Source organism: Leptidea sinapis, chromosome 21 (assembly GCF_905404315.1).
Source record: "Leptidea sinapis chromosome 21, ilLepSina1.1, whole genome shotgun sequence".
Classification (NCBI taxonomy): Eukaryota; Metazoa; Arthropoda; class Insecta; order Lepidoptera; family Pieridae; genus Leptidea; species Leptidea sinapis.
In genome coordinates, this window is record NC_066285.1 from 3,223,002 (window position 1) to 3,245,146 (window position 22,145).

The window sequence follows — 22,145 nt, forward strand, 5'->3', positions numbered from 1 at the left end:
TATTGCTTACGCACTAGTCCGATCTCTGATCCAATTCCAAGCAATTCAAAAATATTTTCCGTCCGTAGCCATTCGTTATCTAAACTATCGAGAATGTCGAGATCATGAGAATAGAAATTGACACATAACTTATATCAATTACCAACAGGGTGTAGTAAAACCCTTGGTGTGACGATGAGGAAAAAAAAAGTACTCGTAGTCACACTGGTGTGACCACGAGTCGGGAATGACTTCAAGTTGTATGACACTCAGCTAATTTTTACGTGAGTAAAGTCTGAGCAAACTCTAAGTAGGCTTTATAGATGTCAGCTTTAGATTTTAACAAATAACTGTCAAAGTATTACGTGGTATTTACTCTCCTTCCTGCTCGTTTAAGCTATTCAGTCTGACAGAATCGATATCGGTCCATGCAGCCATAATCAACCCCAATATTCTAGGGTTCAACCCTCGTTGTCGAGCGCAGAATGATTTATGTGTTGTTTATTATTGAATTAATCACCGACATTTCGTTGATAATAAAATAACCAGAGACGACTTTTTACTTAGGTCTTACTCTATAGAGGTACCTTATTTTGAAGTGACGTAGGTACTTACATAGTGACTAAACTTATTATTACGTTACATTTTACAAGTGATTTAGGAACTCTTAAAAAATATGGCACGTAACGTGGGAAGGTGTGTAATAGGGCTTTCCGAGATCTCGGTATTGCGGGATTCCGCGCCATTTTCCAATCCCGCGAGATACGGGATTACGAGCGCGGGATCCGCGGGAATTGCGGGACTGAAAAAAAGCGTGCATGCGATGCAAAATAGGATAATCTGCGTGAAATATTATTCTTTATAATTCAAGTTATTAACTGTTTCGTATTTTTGTGAAGTTTATTGATACATAAATCTTTCATTCACGTACGAGGGCGGCACTGAAAATTTCGGGAATCAAGGAGCTGTCACAACATTACTATTTAAAAATGCATTTATTACTTTTCGAAGTATTCTCCTCGAAATTTGACACATTTTTCCATACGATGGAACCAATCATTCAAGCAACCATTCCATTCGGAAGTTGGGGTCTCCAAAATGGCCGTTTTGTAGGCGTCCACAGCTTCTTCAGGTGATGAAAATCTCTGACCACGCAATTCATTCTTTATTTTAGGGAAAGTATAGAAATCATTAGGGCTTAGGTCGGGTCTGTACGGCGGATGGTCTAATAATTCTATATTTTCTTGCTCTAAAAACTCTTTTGTTCTGTGCGCGGTGTGAGAACTCGCATTGTCGTGATGGAGGATGATGCGGCGGTTGCAGTTCTCTTTACGGAGTTCAGAACGACCTGTGGCAAACAAATGCCAGCCCCTTTCTGCATTAACCGTTCTTTGTCCCTCAAGAGGAATAGTCGCAACATGGCCGGTTTTGGAGATAAATGTGGCCACCATTTTTTTTGCAACACTCCGTGAACGAACAATTTTTGTTGGCTTTTACTCATTTTCGAACACCCAAACTCGTGACGGATTTTTTGTTTCGGGTTCGTACGCGTATATCCAGGATTCGTCACCTGATACGATGTTGTATACAGCATTTGAGGATCCTGCGTGGAATCTTTCGAGAGTTCTGACGCACCAAGTAACGCGAGCCACTCTTCACAGAGCAAATGCGGTATCCATTGTGATAACAACTTTTTTACACCTAATTGTTCATGCAAGATTATTTGTATTTGACTCATGCCAATGTCTAAAGTTGCCTGAATTTCGCGGTATGTCACATGTCGATCTTCCTCAATCAGCTTACGCACAGCATCAACGTTTCCTTTGGTGACTGCAGTTTTTGGACGACCTTGACGGGGATCATCACTGAGCTTGACACGTCCACGTTGAAATTCAGCAAACCAGCGATAAATTGTGGTTTTGGATGGGGCTTCTTCACCAAATGCAGAAATCAACACATCACAACATCATCAACACACTGTTTTTGTGTTAAAACACTTCGAAAGTCATAATAAATCATCGCTCTAGAATTTTCTCGAGTAAATTCCATTTTCTCAACGACTAAAGAAGTTTGACAAGACCTTGTGACAAGACCGAGAATCTTTTTTTAAATAAATAAATGGTATTCGATTTTTAAAAGCAAGGAGTTTTCAATTAAATTAAGATTTTAATATGACAGGAACAGTGGAAATATTCCATTCCCGATACTTTTAGTGCAGCCTATGTACAAACCCTTAAAATGAATACCGCCCACAAGTGTGGAAGCAGAAAGGGCATTTTCTTCTGCAGGCTATATTGCATCTAAAATACGCAGTAGTTTGGCAGACGACAGTTTAGACATGTTGTGTTTCCTTCGCAAACATTTTCAGTTAAGACTAAAAGCTGGCAAACTTAATAATTTCATAATAATTTATCAGTTTAAAATGTGGTTTTTTTGGTTGATTTTTTAATTTTGATTTGTATATCTTTTGACAACGATTTGTTTTGTTTTGATTTGCTTTTGATTCAGAAATTGTTATTGTTTTTTTTTGTGAAAACAAAACAGCATAATTTGATTGATCTCTTTTTAATAGTTATATGTACGTAAATAAATGTTGAGTTGATAAATTCATTGTTTGAAAATGTGCATATTTTCAATATTCGGGATCCCGCAAATACCGAGATCCCGCGGGATTGAAAATTCGTAGTCCCGCAAATGCCGAAATTGAATACAGGCCGCGGGATTAGAAGCCCTGTGAAACATCTATATGAATAATCTAATTTCTAATAAATGTAAGGAAATTAAATATACGAAGTAAAATAATTAAAAAAGAATATAAATTGTCAGCTCACTGGTATGATTGGCCTTTGTTGATGATAGTTGAGATAAAAGCCTATCCATTAGAATTAATTTACATATGAACATGAAAGGTATGATTTTGGCAGGAAAATCAGCGGGCTTCTTCTTCTTTTAAAATCTCGTTACAACTAAATCTATTATTTGAATAGCCTAATGGCGAACGCTCCATTCTCAATCTATGATGTCATTAGAAAGTAATTTTGTTATAAGTATTAGTAACCTTAGATAATTATCTAGAAAGAGTCTCTTGCTGTTAGACAACCGATAAAAGCAGGCCAGGAATATTAGTTTATTGTGCGTGACAAGCTACGTCTTATACTCGCGATTTCTATGACACTTTGTGTGAGTGAGCGTGAATTGCTCAAAATAGAGGTTAGTTCTAAAGTCTATTTTTTCGACGTTTTCACAGCTATCATAGTCTATCTAGACGTATTAATCATAAAAGTATGTAACCTTTACCACTTAAACGTTTTTAACAATTGAAATTGAAACTTTTGAATTTCGTAACCCATTTGCTTTGTACATTTTTTTATTTTATTTTTTCTGAAGATTTAGAGCACTGTTCACAAAATGCAAAGAAAATACTTAATCAAATAAAGGACCCTTAGAGGGCAATAATAAATCTTCACAATAAGATAAGCAATAATAAGCACAGAATACCGGCGTGAAGTAGCGGCCTAGTGCCGCTATGTTTCGCATAGGTTAGTGTCGAGGACCGAAGGCCATCCCTTCCCCTCCCCCTCCCCCCAACAAAATTTGAGAGCGGTCTAAAAAAAGAAATTATCCCAGGAGGGTACCGGCTCTACCAATGCCGGAGAATCCCTCCCCGAGCACTCTCGCTCGGGCTGCTCTTCGTATTCTGGGAAGGGCACAGAACCGCGAATGACCGAGGACAAACGAGGCAGTAGCACCACGGCACCCCGCTCCACCTTGAGACGGCGCAGCCGGCCTTGTGTTTCCTTACGGAGACGCAGATATCTCGTCCTAGCGATACGTCATGTTTAACGTATCCCGGACACAAAATTGAGCACAATTTTTTGCCTCATGCCGGGGTATGTGTGTACGTTAGGGAGGATATCTGCTGTCGCCGTCTCGGCAATTTTGAGGGTAGGGACCTGTCTACTCTCTGGCTCCGCGTAGATTTAGAGAACCGCGTCCGCATCTATGCGTGTGTCTACAGGTCCCATAGTGGCTACGCAGAAACCGATCAACTCATGGGCTGCGTTCAAGCGGCAATTGACGACGTGCTTGCACAGATTCCCTCCGCTGAAATCGTAGTCTTGGGTGATTTCAACGGGCACAATGCCGAATGGCTTGGATCACGCACCACAGACTACGCAGGGTGATCTGTGCATAATTTTGCATTGGCGTATGGTCTGTCCCAATTGGTTGAGTCGCCAACGCAGCTCCCGGATGTGGAAAGCCACTTGCCGTGCTTATTAGATCTTCTGCTGATGGAGTCTCTGGAGATCTTCCCGATGGTTATCAGGTCTTTGTTGACGCCCCTCTCGGAACGTCCGACCATTGCCTGGTCAGGAGTGAAGTGCCTATCCGACGCCCACGTCGCAGACCACCAGTGACCCGACGCGTTTGGCACCAGATTCAGAAGTCAGCAGATTGGGATAGGATGCGTTCCTTTTTTGCATCCTTCCCTTGGGGCAGGGTTTGTTTCCCTTCTGAAGATCCTAGTGCCTGCGCCGTTGCAGTAGCCAATGGTTCTTAAGAGGAAATATAACCGTGCGTCCAGATGTTTAAAGCGGCAAATTGCCCGTGCTTAATCGAAGCACGTCGTCAAAATCGGCGAGCAGCTTTCCAGTTACCCGACCGGAACACGCAAGTTCTGTTCGTTGTCGAAAGCTGCTCTTGGAAACTTCAACCAGCCGTCCCTTCCGCCGTTGCACATGAGAAATGACACCCTGGCCCATACGGCAAAAGAGAAAGCTGATCTCCTTTGTGCTCTTTTTGCCTCCAACTCGACTCTTGACGACAGCGGAAAAACACTGCCGACCATCCCGCGGTGTCAGAGCTCTATGCCTGAAGTACAGTTCAGACGGAAAACTGTTAGGCGAGCTCTGTTTTCGTTGCACGTCAGGAAGTCGAGCGGGCCGGATGGCATTTCTCCAATCGTGCTTAGAACGTGTGCCCCTGAGTTGACACCGGTGCTAACGCGTTTATTCCGGCACTCTTATTCCAAAGGCGTAGTCCCTGACTCATGGAAGTCAACCCTTGTCCATCTGATCCAAAAAAAAGGAGACAGTTCGGATCCGGCAAACTACAAGCCTGTTGCTATTACCTCGCTGCTCTCCAAAATCATGGAGACCATAATCAGCTGCCAGCTCTTGGTATATCTAGAAGGTCACCAGTTGATCAACAACCGACAGTACGGCTTTCGCCATGGTCGGTCGGCTGGAGATCTTCTGGTATACCTAACACAAAGATGGGCGGCGGCTATTGAAAGCAAGGGGGAAGGCCTGGCAGTTAGCCTGGATATAGCGAAGGCCTTTGATCGTATATGGCACAAGGCGCACCTCTCAAAACTTCCATCATTTGGGCTTCCCGAGAGCTTGTGCAAGTGGACCTCCAGCTTCCTCACTGGGTGCAGCATACAGGTCGTTGTCGACGGATATTGCTCGAACCCAAAGCCCGTGAATGCTGGAGTGCCCCAAGGCTGTGTGCTATCTCTCACGCTGTTTCTTCTGCATATCAATGATATGTTGGACACCTCCAACATTCATTGCTATGCAGATGACAGCACTGGTGATGCCGTATACACGGGCCATGCACGTCTCTCTCGGGAAATCGTCGACCAGTGCCGGGAGAAACTTGTGTCTTCTATCGAGTCCTCTCTTGAGAAGGTCGCGGAATGGAGTAAATTGAACCTTGTCCAATTTAACCCCCAGAAGACTCAAGTTTGCGCGTTTACCACTAAGAAAACCCCATTTGTCGCATCACCGCTCTTCGACAACACTTCCCTAAAAGCCTCGCCTAGTATCGGAATACTGGGTCTCGAAATCTCGAGCGATTGCCAATTCCGTAGCCATCTGGAGGGCAAAGCCAAATTGGCTTCAAAGAAGCTGGGCGTCATTAATAGAGCACGGCAATACTTCAAGCCGGCCCACATTCTAGCGCTGTACAAAGCGCAGGTCCGGCCACACATGGAGTATTGCTGTCATCTCTGGTCTGGCGCACCCCAGTATCAGCTCGATCCATTTGACCGCGTGCAACGCAGAGCAGCGCGAATTGTCGGGGACCCAGTATTCTGTGAACGGCTGGATCACTTGGCGTTGCGTAGAGACGTCGCTTCATTGTGTGTCTTCTACCGCATTTATCACGGGGAGTGTTCCGAAGAGCTGTTTAACCTAATTCCTGCCGCCGAATTCCACCTTCGCACGACACGCCACAAGTTAGGATATCATCCTCAGCATCTGGATATGTGGCGGTCCTCCACAGTGCGGTTTACAAGGAGCTTTCTTCCACGTACTACAAAGCTGTGGAATGAACTTACTTGTGCGGTGTTTCCGGGACGATACGACATGGGTACCTTCAAAAAAAGCGCGTACACCTTCCTTAAAGGCCGGCAACGCTCCTGTGATTCCTCTGGTGTTGCAAGAGAGTATGGGCGGCGGTGATCACTTAACAACAGGTGACCCGTACGCTCGTTTGTACTCCTATTCCATAAAAAAAAATGCAGATTGAGTACCAGCTAAGTGTTTAATAACACTTTCTTTATACCTGACCAGCCCACAACCGAATATATCAAGTTCTGAATTGGTATCGTTTAACTTATTGTACTCGCGAAGAATTCGATAATCGGAATTCGATTCGGTTATCATCCTCACCATCTGGATGTGTGGCGGTATTGAAGGAAGCTCATTGTATACCGCACTGTGGCTCTTCCACGTACTACAAAGCTGTGGAATGAATTCCCTTGTGCGGTGTTTCCGGGACGATACGACATAGGTACCTTCAAAAAAAGCGCGTACACCTTCCTTAAAGGCCGGCAACGCTCCTGTGATTCCTCTGGTGTTGCAAGAGATTGTGGGCGGCGGTGATCACTTAACAATAGGTTAAATTAAATTCACAAAAAAGGAAATAAGAGAACTTTATAAAAAATGTTTTACTATTTTGATTTAACGACAAGTGTTCAATTGTTTCATATTTATAACTACTAAAGTGTAAAAAAAAACAATATTGTTATTTATTACAGTCATTAAGGCCAATTCGAAGTTAATTTAATATTAATAAAGCTTATGTTGAGTATAAATGGCATTTTAACCACGTTTTACGGAGGCTCACAGTGGTGTACATAGTGATGTACGAATGTGCCCCACACCGTATACGAAGGTACCCCGCGTATGGGTTGCATTCGTACAATTTCCATTTTTTGGAAATAGCACCACAACTTGGTTATAATACGTCGAATCAACATACAACTATGTGTTATACTAGTGCTAGAGTAAGAAGTGTACAAATCCTACCTGCTCTCCCCTATTGCTATAAGACTTTACTAAAGCCAGGCTTGCCATTCAAGCTTGTCTCGTCGATTAATGGATTGTATTCAGTCAAAGATTGTATCCATTTAATTTAAACGTAATATTTTCTACCACTTTCACGAGCCAATTAGAGTCTGCTTCACTCTGTTCTGGATGGTCGCGAGTGTTGTTTCTACATAATTATGGTGAAATGCTGCTAGATCTACTTGATTCTTACAACAGATCTAATAAAATCTATAGCAGTGGTATTTTCACCTCGCTGTCAACTATCTGCTTTAAGTAAGAACCCTTCTCTATTCGGGTGTCAAAATCGGGGCGGCCCTGGCAATCTACTCATAAAACTCCCTCGGAGTAATGAAGAAGCATCCCTGATGCTGAGGATAGTGGAGGGACTGGTGTGATGTGGTGGTGAGTGGTGTGGTGACTTTGTCAGTCCTTGGCGAGACGGAAGGAGCAACCTGAGTCCTAGACATCTGTATCTCTGAGAACTCAAGGACCCGTTTATCTACCGACTCCATCAGCTGAGCCATCCTTTGAGTGATCGTATTCCATTGTGTTGCTAAGTCATTGATGGAAGCCTCATAGAAGCTTACCTGGTTCTTGAAAGATTTATTGGCGAGTTTGATGTCCGCCGTAACTAAAGAAAGCTCCATGATATTTGTTTTGGCATTGAGAGAGGAGCCCGCCTGGTCGGTCAGGCCCTCTTTGCATGCGTTTGATAGACACTCTCTCATTGGGGGAAAGTCTAGTTGTGACCGGGAAACTTAAGTCCTCTATCACTCCCACACAATCTCTAGCCCAGGGTTGACTGCCTCGTGTACGTCTTTTAGACTTTTTTTATGGAATAGGATGACAAACGAGCGTACGGGTCACCTATTGTTAAGTGATGACCGCCGCCCACATTCTCTTGCAACATCAGAGGAATCACAAGAGCGTTGCCAGCCTTTAAGGAAGGTGTACGAGCTTTTTTTGTAGTTACCCATGTCGTATCGTCCCGGAAACACCGCACAAGGAAGCTCATTCCACAGCATTGTAGTACGCGGAAGAAAGTTCCTTGAAAACCGCACTGTGGAGGACCGCCACACATCCAGATGGTGGGGATGATATCCTAACTTGTGGCGTGTCGTGCGAAGGTGGAATTCGGCGGCAGGAATCAGGTCACACAGCTCTTCGGAACACTCCCCGTGATAAATGCGGTAGAATATAGACAATGCAGCGACGTCTCTACGCAACGCCAAGTGATCCAGCCGTTCGCAGAGCACTGAGTACCCGATCTAACTAACTAACTAAGTAACTATATAAGATCTCTTGACTCAGCGGGTTCGGGCCCTCCTCTAGTAGGCGGGCAATTTTGTCTTAAAGAGACGATTCAGGGTCTGTGAGTCCAGCACGGAAGCCTACGGGTTCTGCGCTAGATGTTTTCGGCACGACAGCATTATGTTCTTGGGGTATAATAATTGGGGCGTTGGTGGGGACCCCAGAGCGAATTATATCTTGTCCGGTCATCACATCGGAAATCCGGGACAATTTGGCTCTATCAAGAGGAAGGGCTAGCCCTGATCTTTCCTTCGAACTCAGTTCGGGTAGAGGTCCAGCTCCGGAGAGTAATGTCTTTTTTTAATACTGGGCTCTTAGCTTTGCTTTTTGGTGTGGACGCTGGAGCAGATGGATGCAGGATGGATTTTGATTGAATGATAAGCACGGAATAACAAAAGTTGTGGAAATTTAGTATTATTTTTTCTTTTAGTTTAGAATTAAATTAGTTTATTGTATCTGGCCCACATGCGGCCACTACTTCATATATATATACAGATAATGAGCAGTATTATTCATAATGAAAACGAAGATGGTGATGGACTATTTTATTGGTTTTACAGAGGAGACGTTTTCATATTGGACCGTGGTTTTAGAGAAGCAGCTCCTGTACTTCAAGATTTTGGATATGTAGTGAAAATGCAGTAGCCTAGATTACCACGCGAGAGACAAATTCAACTAGCCATCACGTCTCACCTTTCAAGTAACGGTCGTACAATTTTGCTGCAGAAGTAAAAAATGTTTAGAATAACAATTTCTATCAAAATAGTTACTTAACTTTTTTTTTTTGGTCGACCCTTTCAAATTTTGGTACGTTTTGAATGATCTCCTGACAATGCATAATTCATTAATTTAGATGCTCCTATCAGACACATAGGTCTTTCTTTATTTTATTCCCCGATTAAGCTTCATCTGTAACATGGTATAACTAACTCGTATGGGTGTGATTTCTTGAATTAATCCTGGCAGTGAGCTGTAGCTAACAGTGGATATCACAATTCAAATGTGAATTCCTAAAAACCTGATTGTTTCAATGGTAAGATGTTCGATGATGAAGTGGACATGCACGAAGTATACCTAGTAGATCGAAAATCTACTACTACTAATGAGAAACGATTGGTGAATAATAAGGAACTCCTCTGAACTGTGGTACCTATGTAAAAACGATTGAATCGGTTTTGATTTATATTGAAACAATCTCGGTAATTAAACTGAAAATCGACGAGGCTGTGGGGTCTATGACTCTTGCCTGGCTCGGATAGATGGAAGGTATAGATAGTAGACCGATGGGGTATCTATGACATTGACAAATTAATCGAATTTAAAATTTAAAGGTTTTTTTTTTTTTTTTGGCGGGAACGAGTGAACGAAGGAAGGCGCGCTTATACAAAAAAAAATTGTTTAAATTATTGTTCATAGTGCATATATTTTTCATACTTGTAAATTGTTTATCCTGGTTTATAAATATTCGATTTTTGTATATATAAATTGTTAAGTGCGCTTCCCCATCGCCATGGGGAAGCGTACAGGTAAAAGGCCGAAGAACGGCCAGAGCGACGCAGAACCAGCAGACGAACTTCCCCTATCCGAATCCTCGGTATCTGACGCGGAGGTGACTGAACGTCTCATTGTAAGAAGAAAGGATAAAGAGAAGTATACCCCTTATAGAGCGACAAATTATTATAGGTTATACGACGAAAATTCAAATAAGAAGGAATTTATTGTATTTCTCAATCGCAAGCAGGGTGAAGTCAAAATATCAGACAAGGACAGGTTGGGTCTGTCAAATGGAATCAGGAGGCATTGCGTATCGGGTGTGTTGCACCTGAGGTCCGTTAATGCTTTTAAAGTTGGTGTTACCTTTGACCTGCCTAACAATGCGAATGTATTTTTAAAAAATGAAAAGTTACTTAGCGAGTTGGAGATGGTTGCCTCAATTCCGGCTTCTGAAACGGAGGTCACTGGAGTTCTTACTTCTGTTCCCACTGATTACTCCAACAAAAAAATTCATCAATTAATTGCATCGAGTAAAAAAGTTATTGCTGTGAGAAGGTTCATGCGGCGAGTAAAGGACCCACAGGGTGTTGTCTCCTTTGTTCCAACGCAAACTGTTGCAGTCACATTTGCATCAACGTTGTTACCTGAGTATGTAACACTTGATCACTGGAGGCATGAGGTTAATGTTTATGTACCCCCTATTAAACAGTGTCTACGCTGTATGAAATTTGGCCATATTGCTAAATTTTGTAGAAACAATGAAGTTTGTTCCATATGTTCTGACAATCACAATTTTAAAATGTGTCCAAAAACTTTAACAAAATGTGCCAACTGTGGTGGAGATCACATAGCTATCTCATCTACCTGTCCTCTGAAAAAACAAAAAATTGAAGAAAACAAAGTGAAGTCCCGTAGTGTTAGATACTCAGATCTCTTCAATGAATCTGCTTTCCCTCAATTAAACTCAAAGTATATTGACACACACCTGAGCAATCTTATAAAATCTGACAAATTTATGAACCTCTTGGTTGAAGCAGTTTTACAAATTTGTACAAATAAAGATAAGTTAACTATAAATTCAAATAGTATTAAGGAAATTCTGAATAACACTTTTAGAAAAAAGACACCTAGTTAATTGTTATTATGGATACATTGAATATAGTGCAGTGGAACGCTCAAAGTATTATTAGTAATAGGCTTATTTTTACAAGGTTTTTATATGAAAATCATATCCATATTGCTATAATTTCGGAAACTTGGTTAAAACCACATCAGTATTTTTTAATAAAAGGCTATAACACAATAAGGAATGATTGTGGTAATAAACACAATGGTGTAGCAATTTTTATTCATAATAATATCACATTTTCTAACATAAATACATATTATGATAGTGCTCTACAAAATGTTTGCATTAAAATTAAAATTAATAACAAAGAACTGAGTATTGTGAGTTTTTACAGTCCTTCCAATTCAAATCCTCCATTTAATAAAAACAATTTAAACAGTTTAATTAAGTCCATTCCAGAGCCAATGATATTTGCAGGTGATTTCAATGCTCATCACATGTTGTGGGGATGTGTTGATACATTGCCTCGAGGTAAAGATGTTTTAGAGGTTATAGATGAGAATGGTCTTGTTATTCTGAATAATGGTCAAGCTACCACAATAGGATCTCCATCTTGGCGTCCTAATGCTCTTGACTTGACTTTGGTAACTCCATCTTTGGCTCTTTTATGTGACTGGTCAGTTATTGACAGTCCTCTGGGCAGTAGTTATCATCTCCCTGTAATAATAAAAATGGCAGTAAGTAGTGATAGTATTAGTTTGCAAAACACATTATGTAATAATCTACATTTGCCCACTCACCCTAATTATAAGCAGGTGAATTGGAATATGTATAGTAACTTAGTTGTTTCTTATTTGGATGATGTTAAATTTGACACTTTATCTTCAATAGATGCTTTTAATTCCTTTTGTAATATTTTACTTTCTGCTGCCAAGCAGTCAATCCCTAGCTGTCTGTTTTCCAAAAGTTCTAATAGTAATAATGCTACTAGTTCTTGTTCACAAAAATCTTTTAAATATCCTTGGTCGCCTTGGTGGAATCAGAGGTGTACAGAAGCAGTTTTAAATGCTAAAAATGGTTACATTAATTTTAAAAACAACTCCACTGATGAAAATTATGTGGAGTTTAAGAGATTGCGGGCTTTAAAAAAACTTATCTTAAAAAGTGAAAGAAGAAATAGCTGGATAGGCTTGTGCAATTCATTTAATCGTTGTACTCCTTTGTCTTCAATTTGGAAATACATGCGCAAATTTAACAAAACTTACATTCCTGACAGTGTGTTGAATGATAGTTGGATTCCAGATTTTCTACAAAAGTATACTTCTGACTTTGTATCAAATGAGTTAACTAACTATGTAAATGTTGTTAATGATAGTAATAAATATTTGATAGAGCCTTTTTCTTTACAAGAACTAAAATCCGCTTTATTTACTAGAAGAGATACATCTTTCGGTCTTGATACCATTCCATATATTTTACTCAAAAAACTTAATTGCCACAGTCTCAACATCTTTTTAAATAATCTTAATCGCCTATGGAAGGAGAATACTATTCCTGCAGAATGGAAAACAGACTGTTTAATCCCAGTTTTAAAGCCAGACAAAAATAAAATGATACCTGACTCTTATAGACCTATAGCTCTCACGTCTTGTGTTGGGAAGATATTTGAGCAGCTTCTGAAACAACGTCTCGAGTTCTTTATAGAACAAAATTGTCTTTTGCCTAATAATCAGTTTGGTTTTCGCAAAGGTCGGTCTTCTAGGGAGAGTATAGCGCAGTTACAGCTTGATGCGCATCAATGTTTAGCAAGTAATCAATATCTTTTGTCTGTATTTTTTGACATCTCAGGTGCCTTCAATAGTGTAAATATTGCCGTGCTTTGTGACGAGTTATCAATGTTAGGGATACCAGGTAAAATAATAAATTGGATGCAATCCTTTTTGACTGACAGAAAAGTATATGTAAAATTTAATAAACATTTGTATGGACCACGACTTTCTTCTCTAGGTGTTTGTCAGGGGGGAATATTGTCTCCTTTAATTTTTATTATGTACATAAGACGATTGAACCTTATTTTGGGGCCAAATATAGTAAACCTACAGTATGCAGATGACTTAGTCGTCTATGTATCGGGAGTTGATCTGATTAATTTAGCCGCTACTATTAATAAAGCACTTGTAAATTTATATCAATACTTTTCTTATCTTAATTTAAATGTAAATCCAACCAAATCAAAAGTCTTTGTGATTGGTCGTAAACGCATCATATTGCCTCCCATTTTATACAATGGCATTCCACTGCCTATTTCATGCGACATAAAATTTCTAGGTGTAACATTTACTCCAAAACTTTCTTGGAAAAAATATACAGATAGTGTTATAATTAAAGCGAATAAAGCTTATAATGTATTAAAATCTTTGTGTGCAACGTCGTGGGGAGCGGACCCTAAAATATTGTTAATTTTGTATAAATCGCTTATTCGTAGTCATTTTGAATATGGCTTTCATTGTTTCGCCGCAGACAGCAAAATTGTTAATAGTCTGGATAAAATACAAAATAAATGTATGCGTACAATATTGGGTGCACTTAAAACTAGCCCAATAGCTGCTATGCAAATCGAGGCCAACCTTCCTCCTTTGTGTATTAGATTTAGTTATCTTAAAGAAAGATTTATTTTAAAGCTCTATAGCTTGCCGACGAACAATCTTCTTAAGAATCTTATTGCTTATCAATCGTCTTCATTTCCGAGACAGTTGTTTATCTTGCAAGATTTTTCTTCATTTTTTAAATTTCTACAAGATTTAAATATTCATCGGAATAATGATATACTTCCCTGCCATGCAGGTTCTTTTCGATGTAAATATTCTGCAATTAATGTTGTAATAGATCCAAATTTAACTTCAAAAGAGGAGGTTCATGTATTATTGTCAGAATGGTCTAATTGTAAATTTGTTTATACGGATGGCGCAAAAAACAATAATAATGTTTCTTTTGCAATCTACCTTCCTGAAATTAGGAAGGGTATTGGCTTTAAGATTAATAGATATGCCAGTATTTTTACTGCTGAAGCCGTCGCTATTCTTTTTGCTTTAAAGCATATTAAGAAACAAAATCAACTTAATAAGAAGTGGGTAATAGTTAGTGATAGTATGAGTGTGTTAAAAAGTTTGTCAAATAACAAAATGAGTGCTAACATCAATTACATCATTTTTGCTATAAAGGAATTGTGGTTCGAATTATGTTTAATCGATATTAAAGTGGATTTCGTTTGGGTCCCGTCCCATATAGGAGTAGCAGGAAACGAAAGCGCTGATTTTCTAGCTAGAACTATCATTAATATATCCGATCTATCCCTATATCCTGATTGCAAAGATCTAGACATTAACATACCATATACAGATATAATAAGTAATCTAAAACAGCGTATGACTCTTCTTTGGGGAAGATATTGGTACAATTGTACAGAAGTTGAAAATAAGGCTCATTCGTATACTTTGTTAGATAATCCCGTTAATAGCACACCCTGGTTTTGTAAGTTTAAAAATAACGCTCACAGAAAGTTCTATACTACAATAACACGAATGCGTATTGGTCACTATCGATTGAATTTTCATCTTCATCGCAAAAAAATTGTCTCCTCTCCTTTTTGTGACCATTGTAATAAGCAACAAGATCAGTCTCTGGATCACATCTTTTTTGATTGTTCGTCCTTTGGCATACAGCGCCTTGTGCTGATGGATGAGCTACTGGAAATATATGGTGCACCCAATATAATCCCGCTCTCAGTAATAGATCTATTAGGACACATCAACTTATATGTCCTTGTATAAATTTGTATGTAGTACTGTAAATACATTGTAATTTGTAGATACATACGTTGTAAATTTGTTTATAATTATGTAAATACGTTATAACTTGTACATATACAACTAGTAATAGCATAGCGCAATTCGCGAACTGAACAGATAATGTAAATAGGTAGGTATTATTCTAAAAAGTTATGCAAATTACACTGGATTTGACTTTAAGAAAAGGGGAAAATTATTAGAGACTATATTACTGGATTTGGACTTACTAAAAGGAAAATATGGAAAATATTCTTTAGAGAATTATACATTAACGGAAATGGTAAAATAACTGATGACTTTAAGACTGGATTGGATTTGATGAAAGAAACTACTATAAATATTCGCTATCGAATATACATAATTGGAAAAGGAAAATGGAAATAATGTAAGATGAAATGAGAAAACTGGATTGGACTTTTTGTAAAACAAAATAGTGAAAATAATAAATACCAAAGAAATGAAAATACTAACGACAAGGCAGTAAGGCCCCTGGCTATAGCCTGTTCGAAAGAACGAATTAATATTAAAAAAAAAAAAAAAAATTAAAATTTAAAAATTTTAACGACAATCTCCGAGATTAGGGAATACCGAATAGGGAATAATAGAGTAAAAGTTATCTGTTTTATTTTTTTCCAACATATTTCTAGTAAGCATTGAAAGTGGATAGTTGGGTAAATTGTTTTTAATTTTCAGCACAATGTTGAATTTGGACACTGAGGTCAAAGAAATCGAAAAAAAGATTTTAAATCACGACGCATATGGAAAGCCGTAAGTACAATATATTATTGTATTTACTTATGGACGAGTTGTTCAAATTATATCTCTCGTAAAAACTTATAAATTATAGGTATAAATGGTCACCAAGAGATTTCGAGCTAGGTGCACCTCTAGGACAAGGAAAGTTTGGACGTGTTCATGTTGCAAGGGAAAAAAAAACTGGCATCCTTGTTGCGATAAAAGCACTTCTTAAATCTCAAATACAACAGTCAAAATGTGAAAGACAAGTTTTACGAGAAATTGAAATCCAATCTCATTTGAAGTAAGTTGTCCTGTTATAATATGTGCTAGTCTTTTTAAATTTATAAATAGTTTAATTATTAATAAAAACCTCCACTAAACCTACCTGACACCCATGTCAGCGCACACACTGCAGGCAAAAAAATAAATGCAGTTCTGGTGGCATCAAATAGCTGATCTTGTTAGGAGATTCATTTAACATTTAGTAAAATATTTATGCCTGTGCGAAGTCTGCTACTCAAACAGGTCACTTCTAATATTCTGCAATCCTTTTTTGTAAAATTTTCTCTCTTCTGCACCATCCTGAAACCCAAGATGCATGAGTGTTGGTCCAACATATGGCAAGTTTCCGAAAATTCTAAAGGCAAACTTATGAAGAATTCCAACCTGAAATCCCTAAAAACCTTGGCTGTCCAAATTTAAAATTCTCAATAAAAGTTATATCAACTTTTTGTTTTTTATGTTTAAACCATGCTGGTACTCCAGTTATTCTAGCAAAACTAAGAATCAAGAGACAATTCCCTTTCTGAATGTTGGTAGATGTGGTTGGTGTGTAAATGAGGGAAATTTGGATCATATGTTCTTTAAGTGCCCTTTAATGTAACCTTTATACAATATTATACCTACTGAAGTTCCCCGCCCATCATCCTTTAAATGTCTCTTCTCCCTAGTTTTCACTTCTTTTGTAAGTATTTTGTGTGGATTTATTAAAAAGAATAAGATTAAGTTGTAAATATCCCTCAGTATATTTAATAATTTAAGTAATTATATTTGTGTATGTCCTTTATAGTCTAACAGGGCAAACAAATATACATATATTTGTATTATGTATAAAATAAGAAAAAAAAATTGTTGCTATCTTTGCTATGTTGCACCAATAGCCAATAAAAATAGAAAGCAAATACTGTCTCTTGTGGTATACCTACCACAGTAGGCAGAATAGAGTAGAAAAATAATGTTATCAATCTTTGTTTTTCAGGCATCCTCATATTCTGCGTCTGCTTACATGGTTTCATGATCAGAACCGAATATACCTTGTGCTAGAGTTTGCAGCTGGTGGAGAACTCTACAAACAAATAACAAATGCGCCAAACCATCGCTTAACTGAAAGTGTAGCAGCAAGATACATTTATCAGGTAATATATTTTATCAGTTTTACTTGACTGAAAGGTGTACGATCCTGATAAACTTTCACAATGCTGCTATTTCTACCTAACTTTTAACAATGTTTCACTTTTAGATCTTACCTTTGCTTTTCAAGAAGTTATCCATCATTACAGAGAAACAGGAAATGTGTAGGATGTTAGCTAAATGAAAAATCCTGACGAAATCCTTCATTGTGGAAAACCTTCAGCTATTTCAGTTAATTAGTAAATATTTTGCGCCTAAAGATCCAGTTGTTAATGCCATCTCCTATCAATTATAGTGCATGCTACTATCACTTGTCACAGATCCTGTTTCTTCATTGATAGATTCTTTGTTCTTCATGTTCATTTGAATGTATGTGTGTGTTGTCCCAAATTTTCTGCTCTTTAAGGACAAACTGATGAACGCAGTCCATCAGTATGGTCGGAACTTAAACAAGTATTGCCTTTAATGTTGTTTTAATTGGTTTTGACTGAGTATATAATATATTACTTTGTAGGATCTTATTTGTGTAACAGGTGGCAGATGCAGTTGAATATTGTCACAAACATCATGTTATACACAGGGATATAAAACCAGAGAATATATTATTAGCAATGAATGGAGATTTAAAATTAGCTGACTTTGGGTGGTCAGTGCATGCACCTTCAGAAAGGTAAAAAACATTTGTGTGTTAAAGGTTACTATAACATAAATTCTTAATGATTATCACAGACAGGGTATGGAGTGAACACCCAAACGCTATTTAATTATACAATACTACGTTTCTATTGTAACTAAACTAAGTAAAAATGCCTACTGAGTTTCTTGGACCCATTCTTCTCAGGTCTGAGGCATACCATTTCGAATGGGTAGTTTTTAAATTTCAATGAGTGATTTTAAATCCTATTTTTAATAAAAAAATATTTGAAATTGAGTTTTGAATCAGTTTTATGTGGGAGAGTAGATATTTCCTAGAGTGCCTGAGAATTTTTTTGTGTCATTTAGGATGCAACATGAACTGCCACTCTCTTATACTATTTGGCCAATCACCAATTTTTGTAGTGCAATAACAGCGAAACAGCAATATTAATACAATAGGATTATTTAAAATAAATGGTTCCTGATAAAATAATTTATATTTTTTTATTACAGTAGAAAAACATTGTGCGGTACACTGGACTATTTACCACCTGAAATGATAAAAAAAGAAATATATGATGTGACAGTGGACCAGTGGTGTTTAGGTATCCTGCTGTATGAGCTTTTGGTTGGGAAACCACCGTTTGAGAGTGAAGGGCAAGACAGAACACAAGAAAGGATATTGGCGTTAGACATGATTTACCCAGCGTGTGTACCAGATGGCGCTAGAGACCTCATTTCTAAGGTATAACTCAATATTAGGTATATTAATAATGAATATTTTTTTTATAATTTGTAATTATAGCGCGAATTCAATGAGCCGTGAGTTCAGTAACATGCTCATTGGAATGAACACTTTGAACATATTAATTGAAGCACAATTTAGGTGTGACTTCAGTATAGAAATATGTATCTTGATATATTATAACTTGGAAGTATGTATATTAATTGGCTATAATGGTTTTTTTCAGCTTTTACAGCCCTCAGGCAGAAATAGATTGTCATTAGATGGAGTAAAAACACATCATTGGGTCCGAAAATTCGTAAAAATTAAACCAATAAGTCTCTGTTGAAGTGATTAATTAACCTTCTGAATCATGTTGGTATTTATTAAATTATATTAGACTTGAAACTATCCCTGGCGTTATCATATAATTGTACCTAACAAAACCAGGTGAAAAATGTGATGTTAATGAATGAATTGGTTACTGACTCAATTGTAGCAGATGTATGTCAGAGAGGAATTATAATTTCGATTTAAGGAGAACGACAAGGAGAGAGTTTGGGGAAGAGGGGGTGTTTTCTCTGACCCCATAGTATACTTTATTTTTATGAGCAAATCTATAGTTTCACAGTAAAAAAAAATTAAGTTCAGTAAAATTTGAGGTTATGTTAACATTTATATCAAATAATACTAAATTGATTTTTATAAACATTTATTTAATCCACTATATACATATTTTATTACTTTTATCACATAGAACCTAAGAAAGGGCACATCAATATGTTCTAAACTAAGCTAACCTAGCCTCTTCTCGTCGTAAAGTGATTTCAATTTATTTCAACAAAAAAAAACACATATTTAAATTTTAAAAATTACGCTATTTCTGAAGATAATCAGTGAAACATACATATTTTTAAATTTAATGCTTAATCTGTACAAAATCTACAGTTTCACCGAGTTTTTATTAATTTATTGAGTTATATTAACAAAAAATTTGCCACTATCATCTTCGATTTTCAGATGAAAGAAAAAATACTCTATCGAATGGCGCACGATTTAAAAACCGACCCCTTATTTTTTCACTTCCATAATTGGTTCTTTTTCTGCACACTACACAGAAAAAATGACCAAATCCTCGTTACTATCGGTGATCTTATAAAGTTGCACCCGAACTGGTATAAAAATAACGCGAGCCGCTAACTCTGTAACTTATAACTGCATAAGGGCCGGTATCCACCAAAGCGGAGAAGAGATGTATTTTGATGACCAACCAGATTTCGTTATTTCCTATCCGCTTAGCTTTGGCGGAAATGGATCAAGAGGAGAGGAGATGTCTTCTACAGAATTATCTGCCGCGTCGAGCGATCAAGCGGCGCGGCAGAACTGAGATGCGTGTAGGATGTTTCCTAGACATTTTCCGTCTTCTTCCGTAGATATCACTTTTTTTTATGGAAAAGGAGGACAAATATTTTATTTTTATTATAATACCATAGATTAAGCTAAGGCAATAATGTCTTTTTTTAGAATCATCATAGTTCGATAGGTTTGTAGTTTAACCATTACAAAATAAGAACATTAATATACTAAATTTGTAACCGATGCGGGACTCGAACCTGCGACCTCTCGGGTTCCATCCGAGCGCTCCTCCATTGAGCCAACAGTTCGAGCGACGTATGGTTCATAAATCTTAGTATGTCTTGTTCAAAGGTACTCATAACATCTCATTTCCGCTTTAGTGGAAATAACGCGGCAGCTTCGCGGCGCATCTACTCTACGCTTTGGTGGATACCGGGCCTAATGCGATAGGTACGTACCGTCGGGCGACGTGCCGCACAGCGTCTCTCTAATGCGGTATATTAATTTATTTTTAGAAAACGACGTTACAAATTATATTATATTTTTGATTTGATTTGATTTACCGACAAACAAAATTGTTTTAGTACTTATGTAAAGTTTTCGTGTAAACCGCATCAAATACTTTGCTTGATCTAAGAATTAGCGGAGACATTGCCCGACTTTGTATTTTAGTATGTACAGAAAAAATATTAAAATATGTGTAATTTTGACGAATAGTTATATTACAAATTATAAGACTGAAAATTATTATAAGTTCATTTTTGTGTCTTAAATAATATATTGCCAATGTATACTTAAAAACACTCGTCTATTAGAATTTAGTTCTGCTTAAAATTATTAAAAGAACATTGTTTGTTAAACATATTCAAAAATTTATGCCATTTCAAAATGTGTTTTGTTCAACTCCCTAAAATTTACAATTACTTTTATAAAAATATTAGTATAGATCAAATACCAGTAACCTGCAGCACTGATTTATTAATATCGAAAAAAATACATCAGCTCGAATATAAAATTATACCCCCGAAATACGTCGGGGTACCAGTGCTCTGTGAACGGCTGGATCACTTTGCGTTGCGTAGAGACGTCGCTTCATTGTGTGTCTTCTACTGCATTTATCACGGGGAGTGTTCCGAAGAGCTGTTCAACCTGATTTCTGCCGCCGAATTCTACCTTCGCACGTCACGCCACAAATAAGGATATCATCCCCACCATCTGGATGTGTGGTGGTCCTCCACAGTGCGTTTTTCAAGGAGCTTTCTTCATCGTGCTACAAAGCTGTGGAATGAGCTTCCTTGTGCGGTGTTTCCGGGACTATACGACATGGGTACCTTCAAAAAAAGCGCACCTTCACCTTCCTTAAAGGCCGGCAACGCTCTTGTGATTCCTCTGGTGTTGCAAGAGAATGTGGGCGGCGGTGATCACTTAACATCAGGTGACCCGTACGCTCGTTTATCCTCCTATTCCATAAAAAAAAATTTAATTACACCTAGTACTTCGATTGATGTATTTTTTGTTAGTGAAAAAGGGGGACAAATGAGCGTTCGGGTCACTAGTGTTAAGTTCTTGCCGCCACCACACAGCTGAAGTTGAATGTGAAGCATCTCTTCGAAACACTCCCCGTCACAAAGAAGCGACGTCTCTACGCAACGCCAAGTGGTCCATCCGTTCATAGCGCACCGGGTTCCCGAGCAGCTCTACGTTGCACGCGGTCAAATGGATCGAGTTGGTACTGGGGTGCACCAGACCAGAGAGGACAGTAATAACCCATGTGGCCGGATCAGCGTTTTGTGGAGCGATAGGATGTGGGCTTGAAGTAATGCCGTAATATAGCACGGCGATACCTTAAACCGGGCAGAGCCAAATTGGCTTTGGCGTCCAGATGACCACAGAATTGGCAATCGCTCGATATTTGGAGACCCAGTATTCCGATACTAGGCGAGGATTTGAGGGCTATTATCATGTGATACGAAAAATGGTTTTTTTCGTGTTAAACGCTCTGAACTGAAAAAACTTGAGTCTTCTGGGGTTAAATTGGACAATATTCAATTTACCCCAATCTCAAGAGAGAACTCGATAGAAGACACAAGTTTCTCCCGGAAGATTTACTCGACAAATGTTACAAATCATCGCCACACTATTATTGAGTATAAATTAAAAACGAAGAGATATGATTATTGGATAGAAATTGTTAATATTTTTAATTGCGATATCACCATTGTTATGAAGAAAATGGAATAATT

The 22,145-nt window shown here is 38.1% G+C and overlaps 1 protein-coding gene and 1 long non-coding RNA gene across 4 annotated transcripts; one reads left to right on the forward strand and one right to left on the reverse strand.

Annotated features, from left to right (window-relative positions):
- Positions 1-11,434: 11,434 nt before the first annotated feature.
- Positions 11,435-13,054, reverse strand: LOC126970547 (uncharacterized). The gene is made up of 3 exons (XR_007730658.1): positions 12,808-13,054; positions 11,991-12,258; positions 11,435-11,907 (listed from the first exon to the last, which is right to left on the reverse strand). It is a non-coding gene; the product is annotated as an uncharacterized LOC126970547 (long non-coding RNA).
- Positions 13,055-15,585: 2,531 nt separating this feature from the next.
- Positions 15,586-20,749, forward strand: LOC126970531 (aurora kinase B-like). Of its 3 annotated transcripts, none has more exons than XM_050816496.1 (7): positions 15,586-15,806; positions 15,886-16,077; positions 17,035-17,191; positions 17,720-17,856; positions 18,336-18,567; positions 18,794-18,921; positions 20,254-20,749. In XM_050816496.1, exons 1-6 carry the CDS (start codon positions 15,736-15,738, stop codon positions 18,893-18,895), a joined length of 891 nt encoding a protein of 296 aa, XP_050672453.1. In that variant the 5' UTR covers positions 15,586-15,735; the 3' UTR covers positions 18,896-18,921; positions 20,254-20,749. The 3 variants fall into 3 exon arrangements, with proteins under 3 accessions (XP_050672453.1, XP_050672454.1, XP_050672455.1); XM_050816497.1 differs by lacking the exon at positions 20,254-20,749 and having other exon boundaries at positions 15,591-15,650; positions 15,732-15,806; positions 18,794-18,957; XM_050816498.1 differs by lacking the exon at positions 20,254-20,749 and having other exon boundaries at positions 15,621-15,644; positions 15,732-15,806; positions 18,794-18,957.
- The last annotated feature ends 1,396 nt before the right edge of the window (positions 20,750-22,145 follow it).